We start from the raw sequence: 16,438 nt of genomic DNA, 5'->3' as shown, positions 1-16,438 counted from the left end.
AGTAGAGACCAGATCATCAACTGTATTCCAGACATGACAGGCATGGATAAAGGATGGTTTTGATAAAAGTGATCCTGAAGTCTAAAGGATACTAGCAGATAATTATATCAAAGGGCATGCTGCATAGAACAGTGATCTCCAAATTTGTTTATTTATCTTTACTATACACCCTAGTCAGCTGAAAACTTTAAAGCATATGCCCCAAATATGTATAAATAAGTATATTTACATATTTATAAATTATATACATATGCTACTGCACTAATGATTATGCATGTAATAAAACTAAAGCAGAAATGTAAGTTTAAAAAGGATGAAATATATGCTTTTCGCTCCCTGAGTCAATAGGGAGCCAGTGAAGCTTACTAAGTAGAAGAGTGACAGAGATGGACCTGTATCTAGGAAAATTCTTTTGGGCTGGAGTGAGAAGAGGCTTGAGATAGGGAGAAGATATATGAGAGAGGTGATAAAAGATCTAAACTAGAGAGGTCATGTAAGTAGAGAGAAGGGGACAGATGGAAGAAATGTGGAGGTAGAAACAAGGACTGGCAACTGAATGGATATGTGAGGCAAGTGAGAGGGAGGGGTCAAGGATGATACCATGCTTCTGAGCCTGGAGGGGTAAGGGGTGAGTTTGGAGGGAAAGGCAATTTATTTAGATCTGTCATGCAGATCTAGCCCATCCATCTCTGTGACCCTCCATATACTGCAGGAGTCACTGTACTTCCAAAACAGTCACAGTACAAAGCCTACATTTCCAAGAGATTCAGCTAATGATTGGGCTTTTCTTCAATGCAACCACACTATCCCTTTTACCTGTTATGGACCTCCCCTATGTTTTTTTTTTCTTTCAAAAATGCCTTACTGATATCTTCTATTTTAATATCATTTTTATTTCTGAATGTCTCCCTCCCCTCTCTCCTCTCACCAGAGAGCCCTGCCTTGTAACAACAAAACAAAAAGAAAACAGTTAAGCAGAATAAAGTAAGGTATCAGTTGAGTCTTATGGCATATGCAATGTTCCACACCTACTGCAAAAAGGAAACCTCCCCCATTTCCACCAAATGAGGTTGTCCCCTCTTGGAGTAATTAAATATATGTCTGAGTTGATTAGTAATTTGGTCCTTGAAGCCTGTTGGAAAAGATTATCTGTGCTGACGGTGTTCTCTCAGTCCTACTATTTAACTAGCTATGTGACTTTGAACTAGATGATTTTTGAGATTTCTAGGGCCCATGAACCTTTTCCTTTGGAGCTGCAGAAAAGTCCCTTGATCATCTGATTGCAAATTCCAGGGATCAAGCCAAAGTTATCATCTTCTTGGCAGAAGCCATGTGGAACATATACAGCAACATGTCTTCTTGGTACCCTTTCAAACAGAGTAAGTTGAGCTCTTCATGAAGTCAAAGGAACAGACTGTTCAACAGGTTGCATCCCAAGTTCTATCTTGAGCTAAATTTATTACTCGGCAGGCAATGAATTGGAAGAATTTATTGCAGAACACGGACCCACAGATTCTGACAGATAAAGAAGCAGCATCAGGCCTCTTTCTGGGCACAATTTCCTGATTTACGGGGATGTGCCAATGACACAGGAGGTACCCCATCAGATATTATACATTTTCTTCCCAACATCTGTTCCCTCTCTTCCAGGCTCTCAGTGCTATTTACATTTGTTTTCATTTATTTGCTGAGACCTAGTGGAGAGACATGCATACGTATTCTATAAAGGAAAACTGCGTGGGTTGTACCCGGATGGTATGTAAAAGATGTTAGAAACACACAATCTGTTGCAGAAGGTACACCTCCCTGGGCCCCTAGATATCAAATCCAAGGACCATTACTAAGGCTGGGGGAGCTCAGTCAGCTCAATCTCTCACCAGGACAACTGGATGGGATTAAAAAAAAATCACTTATTGTAACACTTTTCTTCCATGAAACACACACAACTTTTAATTACAAGGATAAAATGTGCATAGAATACTTCATCTCTACAAAGGCAGCACCAAGTAAGAATAAGAATTGTTATCATTGTTAGCTTGTCTTCTCTTTGATTACTTTCTTTATTTGGAGTTTTTAATTGAAAAGGGGGAGAAATGTGTTCTTAGAGGCTCTGATTTTATGCCTAGAGAGCAAACAGATTGATGTCTTCTATTCAGAGAACAGAAGGAGATTCATTGCCATTAACACAAAGGCTGTATTATTATTTATTATTATTATTATTATTTTAAAGCAATCGGGGTTAAGTAACTTGCTCAAAGTTACACAGCCAGTTATTTTTGTGTGGGTGCCGAGTATCTGAGGCCGGGACCCAGGTCTCCTGACTCTGGGGCCAGTGCTCTTACTCACTGCGCCACCTGGCCACCCCAAGGCTGTATTATTGTGCTTGTCATGCATCTACCTAATTCCAAAAATAGCCCGAAGTTTCCAAATATCCCACTTTTTTTTTGGCATCATGGCAACATCACATCTGGTTATCTTTTTTCTTCCCTGTTTTTCATGTAGATCTTTGGTGGATGGTTTAAATGGGTTGCCAAAAATCTACATGAAGTTTGGGGGGAGGAGGGGGAGACAACTAATCATCCACCTGTGTTGTCTCCACTATGTCAAAAAGTTGGAATACTTGGAAACCTATGGGTGTCTTGGACCATGGAAAACATAACTATGAATACAATGATGCATATAGTCTAGATCATTTTGGTTTTGGTGTTAACTGTCTTGTTTGTATTTGCATCCCCATAATTTAGCACAATACCTGGAATATAGTAAGCTCTTAATAAATGCTCTTCTTTCCTTCCTTCCATTCATCCATCCTTCCTCCTTCCTTCTCCTTCCTTCCTTCCTTCCTCCCTCCCTTCCTTTCTTCCTTCCTTCTTTCCTTCCTTCTTTCCTTCCTTCCTTCCTTCCTTCCTTCCTTCCTTCCTTCCTTCCTTCCTTCCTTCCTTCCTTCCTTCCTTCCTTCTTTCCTTCCTTCCATTCATCCATCCTTCCTCCTTCCTTCTCCTTCCTTCCTTCCTCCCTCCCTCCCTCCCTCCCTTCCTTCCTTCCTTCCTTCCTTCCTTCCTTCCTTCCTTCCTTCCTTCCTTCCTTCCTTCCTTCCTTCCTTCCTTCCTTCCTCCCTCCCTCCCTCCTTCCTCCTTCTTTCCTCTCTGCTACAGAGATGAGTAAGCCAGAATAGCTAAGTTCATTTTTTCCTCCTATAACCTGTTAGTATCAGTGGTGGTGGTGGGAAGGGAGTCATTCATTATCAAAACTCAAGGAATATAAGCAGGGTCTGGAGAGAGTATGTAAGTTAATTTTGATTAAGTCAGTGGTCTAATGGGGTCTAATTTTGAGTGAATTGTAGATTGTTAATGGCTTATTCAACAAATTGAATTTAATAAACTTTTTTGGTGCCAAATATGTGCAAGGAACAATATAAGGTAGTAGAGATAAAAATCAATTAATCAACACGCATTGATGAAGTGACTACCATGTACCAGAGACATGTGCTAAGTGCTTAGGGACAAAAAAATATAAGTGAAAACGGCCCTGTCCTTAAGAAGCTTCCTTTCTGAAGGGGAGATGACACTTGTGTATATAGGTTTATAAAGACAAAGCCAAAAGGATTAGAAATAAACTTTGAATAAATGTCTGTTCAGTTGAATTGATTATGGGTAAGTCACTTTGCATCTCTGGTTCTCAGTTTGCTCATATATAAAATGAGGAGGTTGGACTTGGAAATCATTAAGGTTCCTTCCAGCTCTGAATTCCATGGAAATAGACAGCAGAGGACAGCATACATTGCCCTATGGGCCTAGAAAACTTCACACCTGAAAGGAAGCACATTCTCCAGGACTTCACCATAGGCCATTCTCTGCCCCTACAGAAAAATAGTGTGTCTGCCAACCTATGAAGTGGAAAATCCTGTCATTTCATTTTCTCCCCTGCTCCAGATTTTTGTCCCCTGTCAGCACTCCCCCAGTCACTTAGCTGGGAATGCTGCCTCCTGTACAGGATGCTAAGCATCTCTTTATTAATTGTGTTAACAGGTAAAGGGGGAAAAGGGAGCAGAGAAATCTAAGACTCAGTTCTTCCTATGAATTCATGTACAAATGCTACTATGTGCCTTAAAGGATTAATTTCACAAGCCTTAAATTGCAATTTAATTTGAAAACTAATTCAGCCCCATAATTGGCTTTCTGCTCAAATCACTGAGGCTAAAGATTTAAATTCTTAATATTCAGATGACTTTCAAGTATCTGGCCCCATCTGTGCATTAGTCCATGGTATTAATCTCTCAAGGGGATCTGTGCTGGCATAGAAATAAAATAAATAAATAAACGGGCCACACTAATAGAATAATCTATTTAGGAAAAAAGCCCTATGTTATATAGATGAAGGTTTCTTTAACTTCATTTCTAGCATGTAGATTTCACCTCCTAGCTATTTAATTTTTTAAAGTGATATCAATTTCAAAATTCATAATATAGACACTAATACATTTGTGCAGGGTTAGGGAAGCCAGTGAATTTTAATTATAACATTTTTCGCTTAAAAAGTATCAATAAGGATATCTGTCCCCCTCTCCCCCCCCCCCCCACTCATTCATGATTACAAGAGATTGTCCTGTGTTTCCTCTTATTGTATGGAAGTAATGCCAATTCTGATTCTTAGCCAGAGAACTCCATTGAGAATTAAATTAAATCAGAGTGGGTCCAGAAGAGTGAGTCATTTATTTAAAAGTTACTACAGAGCTATTTCCAGGATCTTACAATTTCTATGGGTGATCTGTAAAGGTAGTATAGCAGCTTACAATTTGTTGAAGCCAGTGGGAGTGGATGGGGGATAGTTATATTCAGGTGGGTAAGACAAGGAAATACTTTTGTTCATTCTTCAGGTGTCATTTAGATCAGTGGTCCTTGAGTTTCCATAGAACTTCAGTGAATTGTTACTTCTAATACATGATAGGTACAGAATGCCTTGACCTCTGCTCATAGCCTATCTAAATATTCTCCTCCAATGGTCATGTGAAATCTCATCTCTTCCACTCAGCCTTTCTCCCAACTACTTCATCCCTCATTAATTTCCCCTTTACTCTGAAGTCTTACTCCTAAGTTATATATATACACACACATACACATACATACATACACACACATACATACCTAATATATATACACATCTAGGACAGCTAGGTGGTACAGTGGTTAGAGCACTGACCCTAGAGTCAGGAGTACCTGTGTTCAAATCCAGCCTCAGACACTTATTAGTTGTGTGACCCTGGGCAAGTCACTTCATCCTGTTTGCTTCAGTTTCCTTATCTGTAAAAAGAGCTGGAGAAGGAAACAGCAAAATACTCTAGTGTCTTTGCCAAAAAAACAAACAAACAACAAATTGAGCCATGGAGAATCATAGTTTGGATTCTGATGACTCAGAATAAGTGTAAATAGCAATTATTTATGTTTTGACTAGAAACCCCGAGAGTCTTTCCCTCACAGATTGATTTTATTTTATTTTTTGATTAGGTAAAAGAGGCAATTCTTTGCCTCATTTTTGCCTAGCCTTTATCACTGAATGGATGCTGTCTCATACAAACTGAGACCCAGGAAAGACCTTAGCTTAAAAAGGCCAAGGCCTCAGGGTGGTTAGGTGGTGCAGTGAATAGAGCGCTGGCCCTGGAGTCAGGAGGACCTGAGTTCAAATCCCTTCTCAGACACTTAACACTTATTAGCCATGTGACCTTGGGCAAGTCACTTAACCCCAATTACCCTAACCTCTTCCCTTCAAAAAAGAAAAAAAAGGCCAAGGCTTCCCACTGCATCCAGGATCATCTCCAATTGTCCTGATTGATATTTTGCCACTGGACCTAGATGGCTCCTGAGGAGAGAGTGAGGCTGAAGACTTTACACAGCCCTTCCTCACTTAAGCACAATTCACTTTCAAGTCATAACATCTCCTTCCTGATGTCATGGTCCACTTCAAGAATGAAGGACAAACAACAGCAGCAGCAGCAGCAGGAAAGAACTTTGCTGACTGAGGCTGTTTTGGAGCTTGGGGAGTCCCAGCTCTGGAGTTCAGCTGCATCTTTTCCAACTTAGCTCTGCTTGTGGAGAGGCCAAGTTCAAAAAAAGCAGAACATAATTCATGGGGAGTAAAATATGGTCTTTTAAGATACACTCTCCAACAGGCGCACATTAGACCAGAAAGCCAGTAACCAAGAGAAAAAGAAAAGCTTTTGCTCTATGGGGGAAAAAAAGCAAAAAGCAAAGCCCACAAAACAATGTATTTCACAGTGAGGGATGTCTATTTCCCAAGACAGGTTTTCATTTGAAGGTCTCCTCAAATCCCACATGTTGATAACTCAAGGGTCTATACTTCTGTACTGAAAAAGCTGTTCCTTAATGGGGATTTGGAAAATGGTCTCTTAGACATGAGAGAAAGGGAGACAGAGAGAGAGACAGAGAGAGAGACAGAGAGAGAGAGAGAGAGAGAGAGAGAGAGAGAGAGAGAGAGAGAGAGAGAGAGAGAGAGAGAGAGAGAGAGAGAGAGAGAGAGAGAGAGAGAGAGAGACAGAGAGAGAGAGAGAGAGAGAGAGAGAGAGAGAGAGAGAGAGAGAGAGAGGGAGAGAGAGAGAGAGAGAGAGAGAGAGAGAGAGAGAGAGAGAGAGAGAGAGAGACAGAGAGAGAGACAGAGAGAGACAGAGAGAGAGACAGAGAGACAGAGACAGAGAGAGGCAGAGAGAGACAGAGACAGAGAGACAGACAGACGCAGAGAGAGAAACAGATGCAGAGAGTACTGCAGGTAGTACCAGGACATGAGAACCCAGAGACCTATCTATGTTGGACCATCCTGATGAATTAAACCTTAAGTTATTCAGTCTCTACTATCCTAGAATCTGATTATTCAAAACAACTATAGCAGAAGTTAATTTTTGCTGATTTCATTCATCCATTTATTTAGTATATAACTATTAAATGCCCATTACATACAAGTAAAGAGGCATGGTAAAGAAGGGAGAAGGCAGATTGCAGAGTCAGGAAGACCTAAGTTTAAATCCTGCCTCTGACTTATCACATGATCATGGATAAACCACTTAATCCTCCGATGCTTCAGGCAACGAAGATTATAAATTGTAACTAAGATACACACACACACACACACACACACACACACACGGTGGAAGAAGTTTCCACAATTGAACATCTTCACACTGACAAAATCTCAAGTCCAAGTCCGGTCCAGCCCACTTGACCCTCCCAGTCCCCATCAGAATCTGTAACAAATTACAGTAGATGTTGGGTGAGATGTAAAGATAAATAACACAATGCAGAAAGGGTTTTCTAAGTAAATTAATGACACAATCAAGATTTCAAGAGCACTCATTTAACTGTCTTCAGCATTATAAAGGACTTGGGAAACAGGAAATTGTTAATATTAAGTGAATCCTGTGATGATTAAAACTCAATTCAACATCCTAGAATCTCTGTTAGTTTTAAGTTTTTGTATCAACTTGGAATTACTAGAAGTATACCTTTAAAAAAATCTACATACTGACTACAAAAGTGTATTCAATCTAAAAGTCAGATCTGTCACTAATTCAGGATGCCTTTCTCCCTTCAGTCCACATTAGTTAAGTTGAAAGCAATTTGTTTCCTTTCACCAAGAATCCAGTTAATGAAGGAGTCCTTTTGGTAGTAGAGTTTTTGTTTTGTTTTGTTTTTTGTCATTGTTTAGTTAAATGTGCCTAGAATGAAACAATCAATCAATGGGTAGATCCAAGAGTCCTTCAAATAGAACTGGCCTCCAGACCACCAGTCTTGCTTCCATCCCAGTCCTATCAAGTGGAGCAACCCTTGTGGGGAGGGACCCCACCATCCCTACCACCAGCAATTGCTGATAAACCATCTTGATGGGCAAGTGAGCCTAAGAGTCTTGAGAACAGTAGCATTCCAAAGACTACTGGACCGCTTCCAGACTGTCACATGGCTCAAAATTAGAAAACAATATCATTTTATCAGTAGAGATGCCATCAAGGATGATGCATTATCATCTGTTTTTGTTGTACCATAAGGACCATGGGACCTCCCCATCTAACTTGTACCCAAAACCTCCTATATGTGTTGTCTCTACCTATCAGAAAGTGAGTTCTATGAGAGTAGGGACTGTCTTTCTTTCCTGTCTACATCCCCAGGGCTAAGCACAATGCTTTGTACCTGGTAAGCACAACAGATTTTTTTTTTACTCTTCATTTATTAAATTATTCATTCATATATGTATTGAAAGTTCCATTCATTGAATGGGGACCCAGCTAATTGGGTAACTCAGGTTGCCCTCTCCCTCTTCTCTCCAAAGGAAGGTAAATTTTGATGGCAAGAAGCTGCCCAGTTAACATAGGGTTTACTGGTTAGATTCCTTCCTTCCTTCCTTCCCTTCTTCCCCCTTCCTTTTTCTCCCACTCTTTTCTCAGAGACCAAACCTTAAACCTAGTTCACTCTGGATCTCTAGAATTGGATAAGAATGGATCCCTGGCCAAGCACCACTTAATGGCTACATTTTGGGCCCAGATGGCTCAGAGTGCAGTTCAATAGGAACTGTTTCTCTTTTGACTAGAAACCCTGAGGGGCTCCCCTCCCAGTTTGTTTGTTTTTTTAATTAAAAGGGCTATTCCTTGACACTTCTTTAAGAGGCCAATTCACTGAATGGGCATTACCTCACTCAATGTGAGAACCTAAAAAGGACTTAGCCAAAACGGCCAGGGTCTCCCACTGCATCCTGGGCCATCTCCAGTTGTTCTGAGGAATACCTGGCTACTGGACCCAGATGTCTCTGGAGGAGAAAGTGAGGTTGATGACCCTGCACATCCCTTCCTCACTCAAATCAAAGTCAACTGAAAGTCATGTCATCATCTCCCTGATGCCATGGTCCTATTCGAGAACCAAGGACAAACACAACGAGACTTTCATTGAGAGATAACATGTAAACAACTATGTACAATATATGTATATATGTATGTGTGTATATGTACACATGCCGGTGTACATACATAGACATATAGCTGAATACAGCTAAGTGGTATAATGGATAGAGTACATGGCCTGGAGTCAGGATGACTCATCTTCCTGAAGTCAAATCTGGACTCAGATACTTATTAGCTGTGTGACCCTGGGCAAGTCACTTAACCCTGTTTGCCTCAGTTTCCTCATCTGTAAAATGAGCTGGAGAAGGAAATGAGAACTGTGTTATCTTTGCCAAGAGAACCCCAAATGGGGTCAAAAAAAGTCAGACATGACTGAAAATCACTGACCAACAACACCCACCCACACCCACACATAGAGAATCTATCTCTTCCTTTTTTCTTTTCCTTCCTTCCTTCCTTCCTTCCTTCCTTCCTTCCTTCCTTCCTTCCTTCCTTCCTTCCTCTCTGTCTCTTTCTCTTTCCTTCTTTCTATCAGAGATAATCAACAATGTGCCAAGCACTATAGTAGGGCCTGGGGATAAAAAAAAAAACCAGACAAAAACAGCCCCTGTCCTCTAGAAGCTTACAGTTTAATGAGGAAAGCAACATGCAAACAACTATGTATAGACAGGATGTATACTAGAAAACTTGGAAGTAATCTCAGGGGGAAGGCCCTACCCCAAAAGGGGGATTAGAAAGGATTTCTTGCAGAAAGTGGGATTATAGCTGAGATTTGAATGAAATTAGAGAAGCCAGGAGACATATGGAAATACCTATAAAGAGTTGTGGAGAGGGACAGTGTTATAGTATGAGAGTTCTGAGAGGGGAGGGATCAGGTCAGGCTGAGATAGTCAGGGAAGGCATCAAAGAGGAGATGAGATGGACAGGTAAAGAATAATAGTGAGGAGAAAAGAAGGTATTTCAGTTTGAAAAAGGGTATGAGCAATGGCAGAGATGGAAATTCACAAGGTGGCTAAGTGGGGTCATAGCTTTAGTGTAGGAAGGGATCCTAGGAGCCACCTAGTCCAATATTCTCATTTTATGGGTGAGGAAGCTGAGACCCAGAGCAGGGAAGTGATTTGTCTAAGGTCACAGAGGTAGGATATGTCAGAAGCAGAATTCAAAACCAGGTCCTCTGATCCCAGATCCAAGACTCTCCATTATGCCACACTGAGGCTAGATTTAATCCTTTGGTCTTAATTAATTGAACAGCTAGGTAATATAGTAGATAGAGTGCTAGACCTAGAGCTGGAAAGACTTATCATCCTGAGTGAAAATCTGATCTCAGACTCTTCCTAACTGTGTGACCTTGGGCAAGTAACTTTACCCTGTTTGCCTCAGTTTCCTCATCTGGAAAGTGAGTTGGAGAAGGAAATGGTGAAGCACTGAAGTTATCTTTGCCAAGAAAGCCCCAAATGGAGTCATGGACAGTCAGACATGACTGAAAAATGACTGAACATTAATTCTGAACAGTGAAGAAAGTGTTAAGATATAACATGCCCTAAGCACATTAGGATTATAGGATCATAGATTTAGACCAGGAAAGGACCTTTGTGGTTACCTAGTTCAACATTTCATTTACAGATGAGGAAACTGGGACCCAAAGAATTTAATAGACTTGTTCAAGATCGTAAGTGGCAGAGATAGGATCTGAATCTTGTTCCTTTGATTCCAGATCTAGCATTCTGTCCTCTGTCTCATTTTACCTACTTATGGTTTCACATAATTAATTTAGAATAATTATCTAAGGGCAGAAACTTTCTTTGCTTCAGTGCTAATAATTTCCTGCTGATTTTAAGGGTCTGGGCACATATCTAATTAACCAGTCACCAGGGTCTTTCTTCCAGTAGTGAAGACCAAGGGCACCTTCCCTAGGGCAAACTGTCCATCCTATACGATATACAAATATGGTGCTAATAATCTAACATGCACTTTGAGTTTGGTTTCTAGTAGTGAGAATGGGCAGCCCTGAACCACTGCCACTCCTTTATTTCAACTGAAAGAAGGTTATTATTAAAAGAGGAAAGAATAGAATTCAATGGAGAAACCAAAAAAGAGATGGGAAAACCTCTAGTGGAGTCTGGGCTAAGAAGAGACCTTGGGGTGAACTTGGGGTCTGAAGCTAATGTGTGCTGTGTGGATATGTTTAACTATTCTAATTATATTACTTACATTTTTTGGGAAAAAAGATTCTTGTCTTGCTGAATCAATATTTAATATATATTTCCATTTGTTTTCTGAAAGAATATACGTCTTAAACCCTTCATTAGCCCATCAATCTAAGGAATAATGATTAATTCTGGCTGCAGCTTTCCTTCATTTCACAAAGGCTCAGCACAGCTCCCTTCTATTACTATAATTTTCTGATATAAGAGAAGAAATTGCAGTAGTAAAAGTATTTCTAGTTTTGGGGAGTCTCCTACTTAGGTAATTGGATTCCATTCTCAATTCTGACTTCATTTTCTCTGCTTCTCTGGCTTGGCCTGGGATAGTAGGAGTCAGTTAAACAGAAGCATGGTACAACTTTATCATAGTATTTTAAGGGACACAGCCTTATCATTACTTGTGGAGGACTAATATCAGAACTACAGATTTGCATGTTCCTTGGGGAGGCAGGGGTTGAAAGACAGAATTGACATGTTAATGTAAATGTAGGCCTTTAAGAGAAAAGTGATGGTGTGAGAAAAGAAGGGTAATAATCACAAGGCCATGGGAAATTTGATGTTTTGGAATAGGAAACCCTATATTTGACCTGCTTCCAAGGCAAAATTCACTCCATCAGTTATAGGCAAAGCCCCAAGGCACCTTGCCTTCTTCCACATTCTGTACTCAGGAGGAGGAGGCCTGATGCTGATTTTCTAGCTTAAAGGCTTATCTGGATTTTTGTTGAGAAGATGCTGCAATTTGCTGCTTTTGTTATCCTAATGAGAAAAGCTAGTTAAACATTTGGGAAGACTTTTCATATCGATTGGTTTTAGAAGATGTGGGAAATTAGATTTGTTATGGAAACAACACCCCAAACTCCAGTACTTTCAAATATCACACTGGCCCATTCTCACATCACAACTTGCTGCCGTACACTGCCACACTGAAGTCACTGCTGGCTGCTATGTTAATGTAATCATCCCTGCCACAAGACTCCTTAAAGGAAATGGCTGTCAGAAAGGATCCTTTAGGGTCTCTGCCTGCCCCTGTCAACCCCACCCACTCCTCTTCTGTCCGAAAAGGAGAGGTAAGAGGAAAGTTCTAGCAGAAAACATATCACATTTTGTCCTTTTCTGTGCTAGGGTCATGCAATCCTGAAAGACAATCAGTAGAGAATGCAATTCACCTTGTTGAAAATAGTTGCCCCTAGAGACCATTCTATGACAACTACCTCAGGCAGCAAGAAAGTAATGATAAATATCTGCTGACACCAACCTAAAGTCAGTCACCAGTTAAACCCTTCAACGGGCAAGAACAATTTCCTCTGAAAGTAAGTGGAAGGCAAGAAGGATCACAGCACTGATCATTTTAATATTACCACTACCCAGCTTCATAAAATTATTTATCTTGATCTCTAAAGAGAGCCTCTGCAGAATCTCCAGTAAGCTCTGGTTAGGACCCACAACATCCTAATTAGTTTTGCTTGGTTGTTTTTCAGTTGTATTCAACTTTTCACAAACCTCTTTGGGGTCCTCTTGGCAAAAATACTGAAATGGTTTGCCATTTTCTTTTCCAGCTCATTTTACAGATGAAAACCTGAGGCAAACAGGGTTAACTGACTTGTCCAGGGTCACACAGCTAAGAAGTGTCTGAGGTCACATTTGAACTCAAAAAGATGAATCTTCCTAACCACAGGGCCAGTGCTCTCTGCGATATGTCATCACTTAGCTGATACTAATTATCGAACATCTGATTTTTCTTGACTTGCCTATCCCACAGATTTCTACTATCACTGAAACTCACATTCCCACAGTCCCCACTTATTCCTTTTAGCAAGCCCCTTCTCTTAAATGCTTTTATTTCCTATCTGTAAAATAGAATGGGTAGTCTTAATAGGCAATGGGTGCCCTCTCACAGGAGGTCTGGATGGGCATTGGCTGGGTAGACTGTGAAGTGAATTCTTTTTTGGGTATGAGTTGAACTAGATAGCTTCTGAGGTTCCTTCCAACACTAATATTTGGAGAATCCCTGATTCTGTGAAAATGAGGTACCTGGACTAGACCAGGGATTCTTTTCCTTTTTGTGTGTCATAAACCCCTTTTTATAGTCTGGCAAAGGAAGCCTATGGAGCCCTTCTTAGAAGAATGTTTTTTAAGTGAGCAAAATAAAATACCTAGGATTACAAAAGACACTAATTATATTGAAATACAGTTATCAAATTACTTTTTAAAAGAAGACAAATCCATGGAACACTAGATTAAGAAACCCCGGACTAAGTGATCTCTAAGATTTCCTCTGGCCCTAAACTTCTAAGGTTAGAACTAAATTTAAGTGGACTAACATAACTATTCAGAATATTTTCTTTCTCTTTCCTCATCAAACTAACCTTGGGCTGAATTGTATGAATAGTTATTACTATTGTATTATCATAATTAATGATATCATTTATATAGCATTTTAAGGTTTGCAAAGCACTCCATATATCTTATCTCATTTGTTCCTCATAAGGACCCTTAGAAGTAGGTATAGTACCTATATGCTGCCCCCATTTTACAAATGAGAAAACTGAGCCTGAGAGGGGTCAAATGACTTATGCTGGATCACACAGCAAGTAAATGTCTGAGGCAAGATTCAAGCTCAGGTCTTCTGACTCCAAGTCCAGCATTTTATCCTGAATTGGTGGCTGATCAGTATACTCCTAGATTCTTTGGGTCATTTAGGTGGACTCCCAATAATTCTAAGTTAGAGATGCAACTACTTTTTAAAAATCAGTGAACATGTAATGGATTGTCTTTATAGGTATGGGTTGTAATTGGCATTGTTAGAAGGAATTCCTGCTCTGATTAGAGAGCTAATGACCTGTTGGGGTATATGTGATGAAAACAAAACTTTCAAAGAAATCCCAGGCATAGTTCTTCTCTCTTCTTTCCAAGGGTGGTGGGAAAAAGAGGAAGTGAAATTATCAACTGCTCCTTATCATTACCATTATATTCATAGGGGGCCAGATTGAGTTTCAGTCAGAGTTGGGGGCTTAGTAAAATGCAGGGTGAAACTATTGGCAAGGTAAATCAGAGGTGGCCCATTGTGGACAATGTCTTTGTCAAGACACCATAGCTATGAAATAGTACTCTACCTGGTTTGGAACCTTCATCCACAGATCCATTGTAGACTTGGTTTATAAACTCTGGCCTGTTGTCATTCATATCAATCACATAGATGTAGAGGTCAATAGGATTCTCCACCTTGTTTCCATTCATGTCTACTGCATGGGCTCTAAGCTGAAAAAATAAACAAACAAACAAAAACAGAAACAACACATGGTCAGAATGCGAATTTGGCTGATGCTTCCAAAAGTTCTGAGGGCTTCTGTCACACACACCAGAGCAAAAAAAAGCATATGGTTTCCATTCAAAGTCTCCCAGATTTATGGTACTTTCCGATGAGATGAAGTCTGTCTTAGAAATGAAGCTGATGAATGTCTGGGGGTTAAAGTGGGCTTACTTCCAAACACTCCTTTAACACCCTAACATGTGCAATCATCATTCACAAGGGGTTGGGGGGAAGGAAGAAAGTATGCCAGTAACCTTAGAGAGTAAGTTTCTAATCTGTATCACATGTGCTCTATATAGAAATTCCCAGGTGCTCCTGAACCATGTAGTGAGCATGAGAACACCTCACCCTGGTCCCTTGACACAGGAAGTATGCTTGAGATCACAAAGAAGGGCTTCCAAGGTGTTTTTAAGGATGCAGACAGCACTGACCTTGTGGAGCAGAATCATCATTACCCAAATCCTTCAGTGTTCTCTATTCCCCAAACCTCAGGCAATGCATATCACAGATGAGCACTAAAGACTTCTTAAGAGACATATAAACAAACATGATAAGGGAACACCAAAGAAAAACTCACCCAGAAACCTTGGACTGCACTGGTCTGCCACAATGAAGCTGCCCCAACACTATATTTCTCTTTCTCTTTTTGATAATCAAGCCTGTAATTAAAGTATAACGTGCCAGCCTATAACAAGCAGTGGCCAAAAATGTCTATGTACTTTCCCTGCTATCTGCAGGTAGCCACAGAGTAGTAAAAAGGTTGGTGTTCACATTAGGGCTATTGGCAGCAGATGCTGTTGTCTTGCCCCTATGGTTCAAGAGTCCAGTCTATAATATTTTGGTGACAGAGATAGCAGAGTATTCTCATCCCAGCAATTTGATAAAATGACCATGAAAATTCCTTGTGGCACTCTTTAAAGGTGAAATTTTACTCATTGCTATTAATATAGTGGGGGTAGGGAACATTTCACACCTATCATAGAGTCTTCTGACACGCTGAAAGTTGAAATACATGTTCATTCTTAGAGCCCAGTAGTCAGAATATCTGCATCACAGGATCTGCTGGGCATCTGAAAATTGATTTGTGCCACTTCTGTATATAACTATCTAATGTTTCAAGTGGGCAAACATGTCTACAGTAGCAGCAGCATCTTAGCTTTGGGGCTTTCTACTTAAAATGTTTCTTCTGCTGATATCTCCAGAAAGAGAAATTCTTGCCAGGTAACAGTGGAGACCAAGGGTTTGTCTCCTTAAAATAAAAGGACAACCATAGTCTATTAAAATGAATGAGTAGAGTGACAAGCCCTCTGGGATAACAAGCTGAAGGCAAGAAAGAATTGGAAGGCATTAGAGGACAGACCAGGTAGCTCTGCTAATTTGGGCATCTGGTACAAGACTACATTTGTAAGTTCTTCCCTTCTGAAATCTATTTGCTTCTATGTGCCCTGCTTGCCCTCAGGAGTTGAACACACAAGGAAAAAGTTAAAATAAAAGTACAGAGTGTGGGTCAACATTTTGGGGTTGATTCTCAAAACAGCATTCAGATCTGGAGGGATTTAGTAGATAGGCAGGAATTCCCTCCGGAAAGAATAGAGGGTGGGCATATATGATTTGTTGACAGGGCTTCTGGTGAACGGGATCACAGAACCAAAGAATGTCAGGGCTTAAAGGAGTCTTGGACAATAGAACCACAGAATTTCAGAGTTGAAAAGGACTTTAGAACGTAGCACAATATCAGAATTAGCTTTGCCCAAGTACCACCTCCTTCAGGAATTATTTCCTAGTCCTCATGTCTGCTATTGCCTTTCCCTTTCTATCTCCTCTCCATTTATCTTGTACGTACTAATTTATATAGGCAATTTTCCCCATTAAAATTTAAGATTACTGAGGGTAGAGACTTTGATATTTTTTTCTTCATATCCTCAGTGTTCAGCATACATCTAGCACATAGTAAGTGATTAACAAATGTTTGTTGATGGGTTGACTGATCTAATCTAATCCCTATATTTTATAAAGGAGAAAATGGAG

The 16,438-nt window shown here is 40.2% G+C and overlaps 1 protein-coding gene across 2 annotated transcripts in view; it reads right to left on the bottom strand.

Annotated features, from left to right (window-relative positions):
- CDH4 (cadherin 4) overlaps positions 1-16,438 on the bottom strand; it is a 464,937-nt gene that overhangs the window by 221,387 nt on the left and 227,112 nt on the right. For both annotated transcript variants that reach the window (XM_069072522.1, XM_069072523.1), the window contains one exon: positions 14,214-14,358. In XM_069072522.1, coding sequence (XP_068928623.1) covers positions 14,214-14,358 — 145 coding nt within the window. The remainder of the gene's footprint in view (positions 1-14,213; positions 14,359-16,438) is intronic.

The sequence above is a fragment of the Petaurus breviceps genome, unplaced genomic scaffold, assembly GCF_028583685.1.
Source record: "Petaurus breviceps papuanus isolate PSGF00001 unplaced genomic scaffold, PetGlider_PUasm1.0 90847, whole genome shotgun sequence".
NCBI classification, from domain to species: Eukaryota; Metazoa; Chordata; class Mammalia; order Diprotodontia; family Petauridae; genus Petaurus; species Petaurus breviceps.
The sequence above is the reverse complement of the archived record's forward strand: the minus strand, read 5'-3'. Positions and strand labels throughout refer to the sequence as shown.